We start from the raw sequence: 16,667 nt of genomic DNA on the forward strand, positions 1-16,667 counted from the left end.
TTGTGCAACACCAAACCGAAATTCATCTAAATGAATTAAGTCACTTGAGGGAGTCTGAGTGGAAGCTTGAGCGAATTTGCCTCCACATGTTAATGTGGAACCAATTTCCAAAGAGGTGGAGGAGATTCTGAGGAGTAAGGCAAGTCAGCGATAAACGGATCACGCAGTACCTATCGGGAGCATCAGTGTTAACGAAAAATTTGGTAACGTTAAAGACTAACGATGCTTTTTGTGATTCAGGCTTTCATCTTATACCAAGACCAGAATCTCGTCGACCTGCTGGTGGTTTTTAAAGAGTCCGTGCTTTTAAGCGCTGTTACCTACTGGGCCGGCGTCGGCGGTCAAAGAGGGGAAGGAAAATGCCATTTGTTCCCTGTTTAAGCTAACTGGTCCAGAGAGCTGTGAATGTGCTCCACCACCGCTGGGAGAACCGAAATCGCGGAGGCCTGAGGCGTTTCAAAATGGAACGGTTAGGGTTTTTAAGCTGCGCAGGAGAGATGTTCGCGACGTGACAGCTGATGGTCTCCGGGCTCTGATGTCCCCCCTCCTGGTTGGCTCACCATCATTAATCGCCTCCTCGTCTCCAGGTTAGCGCCCCCGACGCCCACCCCCAGCCCTTCCCACTCCTCGCTTGCAGGACCCCGCGCTCCGCCCATCCTTCGCTAGTACCCCCCGCCCCCCCTTCTTCTTCTTTCCCTCCAGCCAGCCTCTCATTGCCCTTCCCTCCCCTTTCTCCTTTTCCTTTTCCTCGCGCCCTTCCCTCTCTCCCCTCACCCTCCAACCCAGCCCACTTCGGTTTCTCCCTTCTCGGCCCTCTCATTCGCGCTCCCCCAGCAAACGCCGCCTCCCTCTCTGCAGGCGGGAGGCGAGCAGAGAGGCTACGCGCAGGCGCACTGCGCGGCGAGCCCACGGGCTGGCCGGGCGTCCGCGCACGCGCGCGTGCTTGGATTTAGCTCCCAGGCTGGCAGCCGGGCGTTCTTCGGCTCCCTGAGTCAGGGCTAGGGATCCCGCGGCGGCGGCGGCACCATGTTCCTCCACTCCGTCAATCTCTGGAACCTGGCGTTTTATGCCCTCATGGTCTTCATGGCGACCCTGGGGCTGTGGGACGTCTTCTTCGGATTTGAGGAAAACAAGTGTAGTATGAGCTACATGTTTGAGTATCCGGAGTATCAGGTGAGCTTTCGCCCTCCCTTCGCTGGGCGCTCCGAGGCTCGGGCCCCTCCAGCCTGGCCCTTCTGTGTGTTTCCCCTGCGTCGGCTCCCCGCGCCTCTCCTGCCCCCTTAGCCCAATCTTGTCCCCGCTTGCTTCGACCTGGAAGACTCCGCAGCCCCCCGCGGCCCCTTTCTCCTGCCCTTTCTCCTGCCCTGTCCTCTCTCACGGTGACCCCACCGGGCATGCTTCCCGCCCCCCTCGAGGTTGCTGCCCGGTTCCTTCGCGGTCCCAAATCCCAAGCACAGGCTCATCAGAAGGGCCGGGCCCAACGCCCCTCATCCCCAGAGATTCAGCTCCAGTCCCTCTCCCCAAACCCAGACCCCCATCCTCCCCGCCTCCCTGCCTTAACAGGTGCCCCGGGCACTCCTTTGCTTCCCACGCGCCGAAATTCTTCCCCTCCCGCCCAGGTGTTTGCGCGTCAGCTCTCGCTTTTCTAGAAAGGAACCGAGCTTCTGCAGAGCGTGTACTGGCAACACAGTTCCCAGGGTTGCCTTAGAGACTTAAGGGGTTTACGTCTGAAAGGCTAACCTGATGAGTAAATAAATGGGGAACTAGCGCAGTTCTCTCCTGTGAAGGTTTTGCGGAGCCCTCTTGTTTTGTAGGTCGTGGGTCGGTGCGTGTGCATGCATCCTGGTTGATGCGTGTCGCCCCTTACCAGTTGCATACAAAATCTATTTCATGGTGTTATTTTTGTTTTCTCAACTGTGTTTGCAATTGAAGAGAGACCCGGCCCTTCTTTCTCTTCCTGTCTCCGCCCCCACCTCTTTCGTTCCATTTTGGATATTTTCAGTCACAGTTGCTTTATCAGTTCAGCATAGTAGACGCTAGAATTTCATTCATGACCAGCTGTAAAAAGAGATGGTGACAAATTGCACAACCGTCCAAAGAAATTTCTTCCGAATCATTCTTTTCTTTATAAATGCATCTCCTAATTATGGAATATGTATTGTAATGATAACTCCCTACCTTAGAAGTTTGTGTACTATAATACATATTGATACAATGCATTTAAAACCATAGCAGATTTATTCTTTGAGGTGAAGGATGCATATCCTGATTGTTTCCGTGCACAGGTCATTATGAAGGAGCATATTATTTGATTATCCCGCTGTTATTTAGATCTTAAAACTACTTAAGGTTTAAATTGCTGAACAGCATCCTTTCCCATGGGCAAAATTCGAATTTAGATTTCATTTGTTTTGAGATCTTCACCTTGGTTTTGCATCAGTGCTTATGAGGAAGTGGAAGCATTTGATATCAGATGCTATTGAAGGAGCACATTTTAACATGTTACAGTTGTCTCTTAATTTCTAAATGAATATGCTGGTTTATGTTTATCAGAGGCCACATATAGTTAAATATATGGGCTTTTAGTTTAGATTTTTAAAAAGACTGAAAATAGAGCCCTTATAATCGCCTTTCATTTTTCTATGGTTTAATAATTAGGAAACTCCCAATAGATTGAAGTAGGTCATTTTAGTTTTGTACTGCATTGAAGAGTTTGGTTAAAATAAAATCATTTTGGAACAATACAGTACTAATTCCCGTTTATTTTTGGATTACCCACAATTATTGAAACTATTTTAATATTTGCAGTAGTAGAAATCACTTAGTGTTGGGAACAAAGCATATGGACCTCACAGATACATTTCGTGCCTCATAAAATTGACTGGAAAGACACAGAAAATTAGTGTAGCTAATGCAAAAGAGCTATTTGGGTTTTTTGGTGTTGTTAGGTAGTCTTATTTAGTTAATTTTGCTGTTTTGAGGTTTTACACTTCTGTGAATAATATGTTAGCACAGTAATATTACAGTGGCAGGAGTTTTTGATACACATTTTCAGTAAATTTTTATTTTTATGATGTAAAAAGTGTTTATTCACTACAATATTTGTCTTTGACTCTTAGTCTTTTTATTGTGCACACTAGGTTGAGTTATTTTACAAATACAGTTAAAAACTGCCTACAGAAATGATTCATTTTGAATATAATGTGAGCTTTCTGGATAATTGGGGTCAGCCAATTAAGAACCAATGGTTTGTTAAAAGTGTTCTAAACATGTTTTTTATATTGCTTTTAATTATATTTTATAGTAAGCTCTAATTGTTCACAGGTTGGTATTCAGCATATGGGATGTCCTGGTTGTTGGGTTTTCTTCTCTTTCTTGATGCTTTTCTTCTTTTTTACTGCTCGTTTGCATATTCTTTAGCAGAATTTTAGAGGCACTTGAAAGGTTAGTTGAAACATGCTCAATTTTATTCTCCATTTTAAAAATAAAATGTGGGACAGGAATTTGAAACTCTGAAAAAATTGTTTGAATTTTAAATTGTTTGAGTATCTTTATTAATCCTCTACCTTTAGTTTTCCTAGACTCACTTATTCAGAGTTAATTGAACATCTCACACACCTACCAGGCAAAATACACACTATCCTTTAAAGCTTCTTGCCTTATTATGACAGCAAGGCAGAGCTTGTATTTGGTAGCAAACAGTTTTAGGCAAATTGTAGAATTCGATAAGAAAACATCTGTGCTGTGTTTTTTCATGCAACAGTTTGTTTGGCTCTCTTTAGATATGTGACCTGACAATTGCCCTCTGAAAGGAAATGTTGATATTGGGAAATATGACTCATATATTTTGTTATTAAGTATGATGTTTATTTAGCATATAATTTATTTCATGACTTCTCTGTGTAGATATATTCTAGATCCTGGGTATGGGTGAGAGGGAATTAGAGATGAATCACACCTTGTGCCTTTAAATTTATGCTTTTAAAATATAATGGGGGGAGACAGGAGTGAAATGGATAAGTAAAATATAATGTGTTAAATGTTATAATTTCACTGTAAGAGAGTGTGTACGAGGCTCTTCACAGAAGAGAGCAGCCGTGTTCGTCTTGGGTAGTCAAAGGCTATCGAGAAGAGGTTGTGCACTGGGCAGTGGAGGGTATGTATACAGTTCACAAGGTGCAGAAACAAGAAAACTGCAGGAATAAAGAACAGCATTTGTGAAGGTGGGTATACCAGGATACATTCCATAAGTAATATTTATAGTATGTTATCATTTATATAAAAAGGAGAAATAACCTAAAACAAATTTGCCTGTATTTGTATATATGTAAAATATTGGTATTTCTGGAAGCACAAACATTGCTAACATTGGTTACCTTCTGGGTAAGGAACCGGATAGCTAACGAACCAGGGGTAGGAGAGCCTTTTCAGTATATACTCTGTTGAATCTTGAATTTTGGAACATATTAAAAAATCTAAAATGTGGCATGTATAAATTATAAGGAAATAGGTAAGAATAATTAGAGTGAGGTTTTAAAGAACCTCTCTCTTAAGTGTTTATCATCTGTGTATGCAGTGAGGAAACACATAAGGTGTATGTCTTAACAAGGTTATTTCTTGACAGCAGTATGGACTATGGATTGTTTAATTTTTGGGAAGGAGGGTTCTCATTTAAAATAATATAAAATAATTTAAAATATATTGGAGTCCTGTTACTATAAATGTGTTTTTTTAAAACCCTTTGACCCTCTTCTGTATCTTTCATCATTATCCTTTTCGTATGCCTACATCTTTTCTGTCCTCAATCTAGTCAATAGCTTTACGGTGGTGTGTTAGTGTCTGCTTTATAACAAAGTGAATCAGTTATACATATACATATGTCCCCATATCTCTTCCCTCTTGCGTCTCCCTCCCTCCCACCCTCCCTACCCCAACCCTCTAGGTGGTCACAAAGCACCGAGTTGATCTCCCTGTGCTATGCTGCTGATTCCCACTAGCTATCTATTTGACATTTGGTAGTGTATATATGTCCACGCCACTCTCTCACTTTGTCCCAGCTTACCATTCCCCCTCCGCATATCCTCAAGTTCATTCTCTAGTATATCTGTGTCTTTATTCCTGTCTTACTGCTTCAGGTTCTTCATGACATTTTTTTTTCTCTTAGATTCCATATATATGTGTAAGCATATGGTATTTGTCTTTCTCTTTCTGACTTATTTCACTCTGCATGACAGACTCTAGGTCCATCCACCTCACTACAAATAACTCAATTTCATTTCTTTTTATGGCTGAGTAATATTCCATTGTATATATGTGCCACATCTTCTTTATCCATTCATCCGATGATGGACACTTAGGTTGTTTCCATCTTCTGGTTATTGTAAATAGAGCTGAAATGAACATTTTGGCACATGACTCTTTTTGAATTATGGTTTTCTCAGGGTATATGCCCAGTAGTGGGATTGCTGGGTCATATGGTAGTTCTATCTGCAGTTTTTTAAGGAACCTCCATACTGTTCTCTATAGTGGCTGTACCAATTCACATTCCCACCAACAGTGCAAGAGTGTTCCCTTTTCCCACACCCTCTCCAGCATTTACTGTTTCTAGATTTTTGATGATGGACATTCTGACCGGTGTGAGATGATACCTCATTGTAGTTTTGATTTGCATTTCTCTAATGATTAGTGATGTTGAGATCCTTTCATGTGTTTGTTGGCAATCTGTATATCTTCTTTGGAGAAATGTCTATTTAGGTCTTCTGCCCATTTTTGGATTGGGTAGTTTGTTTTTTTGTTACTGAGCTGCATGAGCTGCTTGTAAATTTTGGAGATTAATCCTGTCAGTTGCTTCATTTGCAAATATTCTCTCCCATTCTGAGGATTGTCTTTTGGTCTTGTTTATGGTTTTCTTTGCTGTGCAAAAGCTTTGAAGTTTCATTAGGTCCCATTTGTTTGTTTTTGTTTTTATTTCCATTTCTCTAGGAAGTGGGTCAAAAAGGATATTGCTGTGATTTATGTCATAGAATGTTCTGCCTATGTTTTCCTCTAAGACTTTGATAGTTTCTGGCCTTACATTTAGGTCTTAAACCATTTTGAGCTTATTTTTGTGTATGGTGTTAGGGATTGTTCTAATCTCATACTTTTACATGTACCTGTCTAGTTTTCCCAGCACCACTTATTGAAGAGGCTGTCCTTTCTCCAGTGTACATTTGTGCCTCATTTATCAAAGATAAGGTGGCCATATGTGTGTGGGTTTATCTCTGGGCTTTCTATCCTGTTCCATTGATCTATATTTCTGTTTTTGTGCCAGTACCATACTGTCTTGATTACTGTAGCTTTGTAGTATAGCCTGAAGTCAGGGAGCCTGATTCCTCCAGCTCCGTTTTTCGTTCTCAAGATTGCTTTGGTTATTCTGAGTCTTTTATGTTTCCATACAAATTGTGAATTTTTTTGCTCTAGTTCTGTGAAAAATGCCAGCGATAGTTTCATAGGGATTGCATTGAATCTGTAGATTGCTTTGGGTAGTAGAGTCATTTTCACAATGTTGATTCTTCCTATCCAAGAACATGGTATATCTCTCCATCTATTTGTATCATCTTTAATTTCTTTCATCATTGTCTTATAAATTTCTGCATACAGGTCTTTTGTCTCCTTAGGTAGGTTTATTCCTAGATATTTTATTCTTTTTGTTGCAGTGGTAAATGGGAGTGTTTTCTTGATTTCACTTTCAGATTTTTCATCATTAATGTATAGGAATGCCAGAGATTTCTGTGCATTAATTTTGTATCCTGCTACTTTACCACATTCATTGATTAGCTCTAGTAGTTTTGTGGTAGCATCTTTAGGATTCTCTATGTATAGTATCATGTCATCTGCAAACAGTGACAGCTTTACTTCTTCTTTTCCCATTTGCATTCCTTTTATTTCCTTTTCTTCTCTGAATGCTGTGGCTAAAATTTCCAAAACTATGTTAAATAAGAGTGGTGAGAGTGGGCAACCTTGTCTTGTTCCTGATCTTAGAGGAAATGCTTTCAGTTTTTCACCATTGAGGATGTTGTTGGCTGTGGGTTTGTCATATATGGCCTTTATTATGTTGAGGAAAGTTCCCTGTGTGCCTACTTTCTGCAGGGTTTTTATCATAAATGAGTGTTGAATTTTGTCGAAAGCTTTTTCTGCATCTATTGAGATGACCATATGGTTTTTCTCCTTCAGATTGTTAATATGTTGTATCACATTGATTGATTTGCATATATTGAAGAATCCTTGCATCCTGGAAAACCCCACCTGATCATGGTGTATGATCCTCTTAATGTGCTGTTGGATTCTGTTTGCTAGTATTTCGTTGAGGATTTTTGCATCTATGTTCATCAGTAATATTGGCCTGTAGTTTTCTTTCTTTGTGACATCCTTGTCTGGTTCTGGTATCAGGGTGATGGTGGCCTCGTAGAATGAGTTTGGGATTGTTCCTCCCTCTGCTATATTTTGGAAGAGTTTGAGAAGGATAGGTGTTAGCTCTTCTCTAAATGTTTGATAGAATTCGCCTGTGAAGCCATCTGGTCCTGGGCTTTTGTTTGTTGGAAGATTTTTAATCACAGTTTCAATTTCAGTGCTTGTGATTGGTCTGTTCCTATTTTCTATTTCTTCCTGATTCAGTCTTGGCAGGTTGTGCATTTCTAAGAATTTGTGCATTTCTTCCAGGTTGTCCATTTTATTGGCATAGAGTTGCTTGTAGTAATCTCTCATGATCCTTTGTATTTCTGCAGTGTCAGTTGTTACTTCTCCTTTTTCATTTCTAATTTGATTGATTTGAGTCTTCTCCCTTTTTTTCCTGACGAGTCTGGCTAATGGTTTATCAATTTTGTTTATCTTCTCAAAGAACCAGCTTTTAGTTTTATTGATCTTTGCTATTGTTTCCTTCATTTCTTTTTCATTTATTTCTGATCTGATCTTTATGATTTCTTTCCTTCTGCTAACTTTGGGGTTTTTTTTGTTCTTCTTTCTCTAATTGCTTTAGGTGCAAAGTTAGGTTGTTTATTCGAGATGTTTCCTGTTTGTTAAGGTAGGATTGTATTGCTATATACTTCCCTCATAGAACTGCTTTTGCTGCATGCCATAGGTTTTGGGTCGTCGTGTCTCCATTGTCATTTGTTTCTAGGTATTTTTTGATTTCCTCTTTGATATCTTCAATGATCACTTCGTTATTAAGTAGTGTATTGTTTATCCTCTATGTGTTTGTATTTTTTACAGATCTTTTCCTGTAATTGATACCTAGTCTCATAGCATTGTGGTCAGAAAAGATACTTGATACAATTTCAGTTTTCTTAAATTTACCAAGGCTTGATTTGTGACCCAAGATATGATCTATCCTGGAGAATGTTCCATGAGCACTCGAGAAAAATGTGTATTCTGTTGTTTTTGGATGGAATGTCCTATAAATATCAATTAAGTCCATCTTGTGTAATGTATCATTAAAGCTTGTGTTTCTTTATTTATTTTCATTTTGGATGATCTATCCATTGGTGAAAGTGGGGTGTTAAAGTCCCCTACTATGAATGTGTTCCTGTCGATTTCCCCTTTTATGGCTGTTAGTATTTGCCTTATGTATTGAGGTGCTCCTATGTTGGGTGCATAAATATTTACAATTGTTATATCTCCTTCTTGGATCGATCCGTTGATCATTATGTGTGTCCTTCTTTGTCTCTTCTAATAGTCTTTATTTTAAAGTCTATTTTGTCTGATATGAGAATTGCTACTCCAGCTCTCTTTTGGTTTCCATTTGCATGGAGTATCTTTTTCCATTCCCTCACTTTCAGTCTGTATGTGTCTCTAGGTCTGAAGTGGGTGTCTTGTAGACAGCATATATATGGGTCTTGTTTTTGTATCCATTCAACCAGTTTGTGTCTTTTGGTGGGAGCATTTAATCCATTTACATTTAAGGTAATTATCGATATGTATGTTCCAATTCCCATTTTCTTAATTGTTTTGTTTGTTATTGTATGTCTTTTCCTTCTCTTGTGCTTCTTGCCTACAGAAGGTCCTTTAGCATTTGTTGTAAAGCTAGTTTGGTGGTGTTGAACTCTCTCAGCTTTTGCTTGTCTGTAAAGGTTTTAATTTCTCCATCAAATCTGAATGAGATCCTTGCTGGGTAGAGTAATCTTGGTTGTAGGTTTTTCTCCTTCATCACTTTAAATATGTCCTGCCAGTCCCTTCTGGCTTGCACAGTTTCTGCTGAAAGATCAGCTGTTAACCTTACGGGGATTCCCTTGTGTGTTATTTGTTGTTTTCCCCTTGCTGCTTTTAATATGTTTTCTTTGTATTTAATTTTTGACAGTTTGATTAATATGTGTCTTGGCGTGTTTCTTCTTGGATTTACGCTGTATGGGACTCTCTGTGCTTCCTGGACTTGATTAACTATTTCCTTTCCCATATTAGGGAAGTTTTCAACTATAATCTCTTAAAATATTTTCTCAGTCCCTTTCTTTTTCTCTTCCTGTTCTCAAACCCCTATGATTCGAATGTTGGTGCATTTAATGTTGTCCCAGAGGTCTCTGAGACTGTCCTCAGTTCTTTTCATTCTTTTTTCTTTATTCTGCTCTGCAGTAGTTATTTCCTCTCTTTTATCTTCCAGGTCACTTATCCATTCTTCTGCCTCAGTTATTCTGCTGTTGATCCCATCTAGAGTATTTTTCATTTCATTTATTGTGTTGTTCATTGCTGCTTGTTTCATCTTTAGTTCTTCTAGGTCCTTGTTAAATGTTTCTTGCATTTTCTCTATTCTACTTCCAAGATTTTGGATCATCTTTACTATCATTATTCTGATTTTTTTTTCAGGCAGACTGCCTATTTCCTCTTCATTTGTTAGGTCTGGTTGGTTTTTATCTTGCTCCTTCATCTGCTGTGTGTTTTCCTATCTTCTCATTTTGCTTATCTTACTGTGTTTGGGGTCTCCTTTTTGCACGCTGCAGGTTCGTAGTTCCCGTTGTTTTTTGTGTCTGTCCCCAGTAGCTAAAGTTGGTTCAGTGGGTTGTGTAGGCTTCCTGGTGGAGGGGACTAGTGCCTGTGTTCTGGTGGATGAGGCTGGATCTTGTCTTTCAGGTGGGCAGGTCCACGTCTGGTGGTGTGTTTGGGGGTGTCTGTGGACTTATTATGATTTTAGACAGCCTCTTTGCTAATGGGTGGGGTTGTGTTCCTGTCTTGCTAGTTTTTTGGCATAGGGTATCCAGCACTGTAGCTTGCTGGTCGTTGAGTGAAGCTGGGTGTTGGTGTTGAGATGGAGATCCTTGGGAGACTTTTGCCGTTTGATATTACGTGGAGCTGGGAGGTCTCTTGTGGACCAGTGTCGTGAAGTTGGCTCTCCCACCTCAGAGGCACAGCACTGACTCCTGGCTGCAGCACCAGTATCCTTTCATCCACAGGGCTCAGAATAAAAGGGAGAAGAAGTAGAAAGAGTGGAAGGGAGGAAGGGAGGAAGGAAGAAGATAAAATAAAATAAAGTAAGATAAAAGAAAATAAAGTGATTAAAATAAAAAATAATTATTTAGAAAAAAAATTTTTTAAGAAGTAAAAAAAAAAAAAAACTGAAAAGAACGGACGGATAGAACCCTAGGACAAATGGTGAACGCAAAGCTATACAGGCAGAATCTCACCCAGAAGCATACACATACACACTCACAAAAAGAGGAAAAGGGGAAAAAATCATAAATCTTGCTCTCAAAGTCCACCTCCTCAATTTGGGATGATTCGTTGTCTATTCATGTATTCCACAGATGCAGGTACATCAAGTTGATTGTGGAGCTTTAATCCGCTGCTCCTGAGGCTGCTGGGAGAGATTTCCCTTTCTCTTTTTTGTTCGCACAGTTCCTGGGGCTCAGCTTTGGATTTGGCCCTGCCTCTGCGTGTAGGTCGCCAGAGAGCGTCTGTTCTTCACTCAGACAGGATGGGGTTAAAGGAGCCGCTGATTCGGGGGCTCTGGCTCACTCAGGCCGGGGGCAGGGAGGGGTACGGATGTGGGGCGAGCCTGCGGCGGCAGAGGCCGCCCTGACATTGCACCAGCCTGAGGCGCGCCGTGCGTTCTCCTGGGGAAGTTGTCCCTGGAGGGACCCTGGCAGTGGCGGGCTGCACATGCTCCCCAGAAGGGAGGTGTGGATAGTGACCTGTGCTCGCACACAGGCTTCTTGGTGGTGGCAGCAGCAGCCTTAGCGTCTCATGACCGTCTCTGGGGTCCGCGCTGTTAGCCGCGGCTCGCGCCCGTCTCTGGAGCTCCTTTAAGCAGCACTCTTAATCCCCTCTCCTTGCGCACCAGGAAACAGAGGGAAGAAAAAGTCTCTTGCCTCTTCTGCAGGTACAGACTTTTTCCCGGACTCCCTCCCGGCTAGCCGTGGTGCACTAACCCCTTCAGGCTGTGTTCACGCCGCCAGTCCTCTCCCTGCGCTCAGACCAAAGCCCGAGCCTCAGCTCCCAGCCCTGCCCACCCTGGCGGGTGAGCAGACAAGCCTCTCAGGCTGGTGAGTGCTGGTCAGCACGGATCCTTTGTGCGGGAATCTCTCCGCTTTGCCCTCCGCACCCCTGTTGCTGTGCTCTCTTCCGCGGCACCAAAGCTTCTTCCCCCCTCTGCCACCCGCAGTCTCCGCCCTCGAAGGGGCTTCCTAGTGTGTGGAAACCTTTCCTCCTTCACAACTCCCTCCCACTGGTGCAGGTCCCACCCCTCTTCTTTTGTCTCTGTTTATTCTTTTTTCTTTTGCCCAGGTACGTGGGGAGTTTCTTGCCTTTTGGGAGGTCTGAGGTCTTCTGCCAGCGTTCAGTAGGTGTTCTGTAGGAGTTGTTCCACGTGTAGATGTATTTCTGATGTATCTGTGGGGATGAAGGTGATCTCCGCGTCTTACTCTTCCGCCATCTTCCCCGCCGTCTGATGCCTTCATATTTTTAAATGTACAGTGTCTCACTGTGAAATTGCCTTTATAATAGTAGGTTATGAAATACATCAAGTAATATTCTTTTGCTTTTCTGTCTCCAGAGAATTAAATATTTCTTTTTCTATATATTTGATAGTTCCTGTTCTTCTGAGTTAATTTTCAAGTAGTTCAAAACTTTTTTAGTTACTGTCCTAAAAAGAATAGTGATCTAATACGCATGTACTGCTATATAAAATGGTGTACTAAATTGAGAGGAGTTAAGATAACTGTTCCCTTTTTCTCTCATCTTTTCTTTTTGCTTAATTTGTACCTAAAGAAACAAAATATTACATCTATTTTTTGATTATTTACTATGCATAATTAATATTGGGACTAATTTGAATCTAAGTCCATGTACACATATAAAGCAAATAGTGGGGTTGGTATCTCTGTATTTTGAATATTTGAGGAGATAAAGTTGCTAGTATCTTAAACAATAAGGTCACAATCTCTAAAGATGTTTTCATGGTGTTAGTGGCACAGATTGTTTATGGTACTATCCTCAAAGGAATATTCAGGAATTTGCATGAATGATCAGAATTATGCTTTTTCTAGAACAGTGATTTTTTTCAGTAGTCATTATCCATTTACAATTTTCAAAATTCATTCAGTAGTTAAAATTTTTACCAAGCACGTGTACATTACTTCTAGATCATTAAATCTATTGATGTGTACTTAAATAAAATCTACTCTTCAATGTAACTGGTTTCATTTTTAACAGTCTCCATCCCTTCGGGGGAAAAAAGGAGAAGAAGAACTTATACTTTACTCCCACTTTTATAGATGCCTACCTTTTGGGGATGACATTAAGACTTCGTTTGTATTTTGCTGAAAGAAATGTTATGTGAATTACTGCCTCATTTGGTATACAGTAATATGAATTGCAGAGTAGTTTTAGGCTTGCTGATAAACCATGCACCAAGTCCATGAAAACTGAAACAGATGCTAATTCACTGGAATGTTCATGGTGAGAAGAGTGTACATGTCTCAACCAAGACATGGCTGTAAGGTTCAGATTAATTTGTTAAGCACATTGTAGGTCAAGCATATTAAGTTGAGAGGTCAGAAAGCTGCATTATAAAACAAACTTACTTTCCTTTGAATGATGTAACAGCTTGGAGTATATAGTTAGGCCTGAGTGAAAGGAGAGAGACATTACAAAACAGTTTAAAATAGCAAAAAAGAATTCATTTGATAATGGAAAACTTTTATCATTTCTAAGTATAATTGATAACTGATACTAAATTAAATGCATTTTCAGTTATGTTAACATGGAACTTGCTGACATAAACCAGTGTTTTTCTCTTGCCAGTAGCTATTCTGAGTAATTTGTATTTATTAGAATTTCAAGTAGTCCCATTTTATGCTTTCTTGAAGACTACATGGTTTAAAGCTCACATAACTCAAGACTGAGTCTTCATATGTGTAAACTAAAAGTAGAACTTGTACATTAAGTGTAGTTTTATCATCAGTAATATTTTTATATTGTACTATTTCAAATTCAGAATTGGGTATGGTGAGACTGAATTGTATTAGTAAAACTGATTAAAGTGAAGTTGCTTTTTTTTTCTATAGAAAATAGAACTTCCAAAGAAACTGGCAAAACGCTATCCTGCATATGAATTATATCTTTATGGAGAAGGATCCTATGCTGAAGAACACAAAGTTCTCCCTTTAACGGGTATTCCTGTTCTCTTTCTTCCCGGTAATGCTGGAAGTTATAAGCAAGGTAAGTCTCAAAAGTAAATTTTGAAAGCTGTGAAATTCAATTGAAGAATTTATCAGACATGTACTCTGTGTTAGGTATTAACGCTAGGTATACTGGGAGACACAAATATAGGACATTTTGTCTGAGAGAAGCACATGTGAGAAGTACACAAAAAAGAATAGCTGCAAGCCACTTTGCAAAGAGTAAGTAGGAGAAGATAAGATGGAGCGGAATGATAAATAGATGACATAGGGATTCAGGAATCAGCAGAAGAAAGAGGTTTATGTTAGAAGTGGAGGGTACAGAAAACAGAACCTAAAGCATTGATTAGAGAAGTAAGTCAGTGGTTTATGTTATTGCTGAACAAGAGAGGAAACTGGTTTCTTTGTTTTGGAGCTATTTAAATTAGGTCTAGAAATACTGAGGGAAACACAGAAAGGTGGGGGTAGGGAAGTTATATGTACAGATTCCAAATTGAAATATAGCAGTTATTTTTGGCCTAACAGTCAGGCAATCTAGAAGTAATTTCAGCTAAAACCTGCTCTTTTTTTTGTTGTTATTAAATGGTGTATTCTTTTGTATAATGAGAATAGAATTATTTCAACATTTAGTATAATTACTTACATGTTTATCTATTTAGCTAGCAAATATTTATGGGGTACCTACCATGAGCCAGGCAGTATTCTAGATATTCTAGATATTAGTATGCCAGTAATATTAAAAGTTAGAAAGAAAAATAAACCAGAGTAAGGGATAAAGGATAAACAGGGTCAGGAGGTGGCTAGTTTAGATGAAGTGGCCAGGGAAGGCCAGTATGAGGAGATGACATTTTGAGCGGAGGCTTGAATGTAGCAAGGGACTGAGGTATGTGACTATTTGGGGAAGATCCGGAGGCAGGAACGTGCTTGGTGCGTTCAAGGCCACTGAGACTAGAGAAAATGAAAAGAGATGAGGATGGAAAAGTAGCCATAGGCTATGTCATAAAAGCTGTGGAAGAGACTTAGAATTTTGATCTAAGTGTGATGAGAAACTATTGGAGGGTTTGGGTAGGAAATGATATACTCTGATTTTTTAATTTAATCTTTGTGTTTGAAATATAACACATATACAGAGAAATGCATAAAATATGGCTATTAGGTTAAAAATGATTATAAAGTGAGTACCCATGGAACCAAAACCCAAGTCAAGAAGTAGAAGGTTGCCAGCACCCTGGAAGCCTCCTGTGTGCCCCTTCCTGATTAAAACTCCCTCCCTTCCTAACTTTAAGGTAGTCGTTTTCTTGACTTTCTTTATAGTTTTAGCATCTAAGTATGCATCTCTAATATAGTCTACTTGTTTGGGGCTATTTTTAAACGTCGCACTATAAATATAATCACTCAGTACGCATTGTTCTGGGTCTGGCTTCTTCCACTTAACATCGGGTTTTTGTTTTTTTATCTAGTAAAAATAACTTTTACTGTTTTTATTATCATCTTAGATTTTTTTTAAATTGAAGTATATTTGATTTACAATGTTGTGTTAGTTTCAGTTGCACAGCAAAGTGATTCAGTTCTATATATATCTATCTATCTACCTATATATATATATGCACGCATATGTATATTAGTGCTTTCTAGGAATTAGAAGGAGAAGAGGAATGAGGAGTAACTGTTAATGAGTACAGGGTTTTCTTTCTGGGGTGATTAAAAAATGTCTAAAGTTAGATTGCAGAAATGGTTGACTATACAAAATATCATTGAATTGTACACCTTACACAATGAGTTGTATATAGTACATGAGTTATATATGTTAAAAAAAAAGGAATGCCAAACAGCTATTTTGTTTGCTAAACCCAAAACCTAGAGAGTACAAATGCAGGAAATGGGAATTGCATTTGAAATTAAGAGACCAGCAACTTAAAAAAAAGTTTTATATATATGTAGACTACTTTATCAAAACCTAAAACAGTGGAAGCAGAGAGACCATTTAGGAAACTGTTAGAGTAGTTCAGGCAGGAGATGATGGTGCTTGGATTAGGAAGGTGGTGGTGGAAATGGTGAGAAGCCTTGATTGGGGATATATTTAGAAGGTAGAGCATGACAAGATTTACTAATGATTGGATGTCATGTGTCAGAAAAAGAGACAAATTATGCATGAGTATTTACACCACTGTGATGAGCTGTAATGAGCAGACGTTTCTTGTAGGAATTTTCTCATGCTTAAAATCCTGAAGTGTGACAAAATTCCTATTTCTTATTCTTCAAGGAATCCTTCCTTCCCTTTTAGCTATTGTTGCCCCTACTGGAGGGGAAGCAGGTAGAGAATGAATGAACCATTCACGTTATACTTAACTTAAAAAAATTTGCAGGACAAGACACACAATTGCTAAGTTGGTTTGTTTTTCTAAATTGCTATTGTTAAGGATGTCACCCTGAAATAGGTTGTATTCAGAATCTGGGATAAAGTTATTTGTTAAGAGACTTTGAAGCAAGAATAGATGAAACTTTAAAAATTTTTGTTTAATGTGCACTTCACCTTTTTCCTCTGCAGTTCGTTCTATTGGCTCTATTGCACTTAGAAAAGCTGAAGACATTGACTTCAAGTACCACTTTGACTTCTTTAGTGTGAATTTCAATGAAGAACTGGTGGCACTATATGGTGGAAGTCTTCAGAAGCAGACCAAGTTTGTGCATGAATGCATTAAAACAATTCTCAAGCTCTATAAGGTACGAGATAATCATACAAATAAATAGTGATCAACCTATTGGTTTTTTGTGTTTTTTCTTTTTGGTTAAAGGGACTCAGCATATTTTAAATTATTTATTTGTTTGTATGGAAGTTGAAGCAAAGGTGGCACAAAGGTATTTGTGTGTGGGACTCTGTCGTTTTGAACTCAGTGGTGGGTTTTGAAGTTCAAATTCAATTTACAAGAAATCTTTCTTGTGAAGTTTGGAAAAAAATTTTTTTTTACTTTATGTATGAATTAGGAGTGCAGTGCATTTCCTAAAGCCATTAGTATGGATTTCTGC

The 16,667-nt window shown here is 39.5% G+C and overlaps 1 protein-coding gene across 1 annotated transcript in view; it reads left to right on the forward strand.

Annotated features, from left to right (window-relative positions):
• Positions 1 to 923: 923 nt before the first annotated feature.
• PGAP1 (post-GPI attachment to proteins inositol deacylase 1) overlaps positions 924 to 16,667 on the forward strand; it is a 74,443-nt gene continuing 58,699 nt past the window's right edge. Inside the window, exons 1-3 of the mRNA XM_030855749.2 lie at positions 924 to 1,173; positions 13,527 to 13,680; positions 16,189 to 16,364. Of these exons, the coding sequence (XP_030711609.1) occupies positions 1,027 to 1,173; positions 13,527 to 13,680; positions 16,189 to 16,364 (477 nt within the window). The 5' untranslated portion in view covers positions 924 to 1,026. The remainder of the gene's footprint in view (positions 1,174 to 13,526; positions 13,681 to 16,188; positions 16,365 to 16,667) is intronic.

The sequence above is a fragment of the Globicephala melas genome, chromosome 7, assembly GCF_963455315.2.
Source record: "Globicephala melas chromosome 7, mGloMel1.2, whole genome shotgun sequence".
In the NCBI taxonomy this organism is placed as follows: domain Eukaryota; kingdom Metazoa; phylum Chordata; class Mammalia; order Artiodactyla; family Delphinidae; genus Globicephala; species Globicephala melas.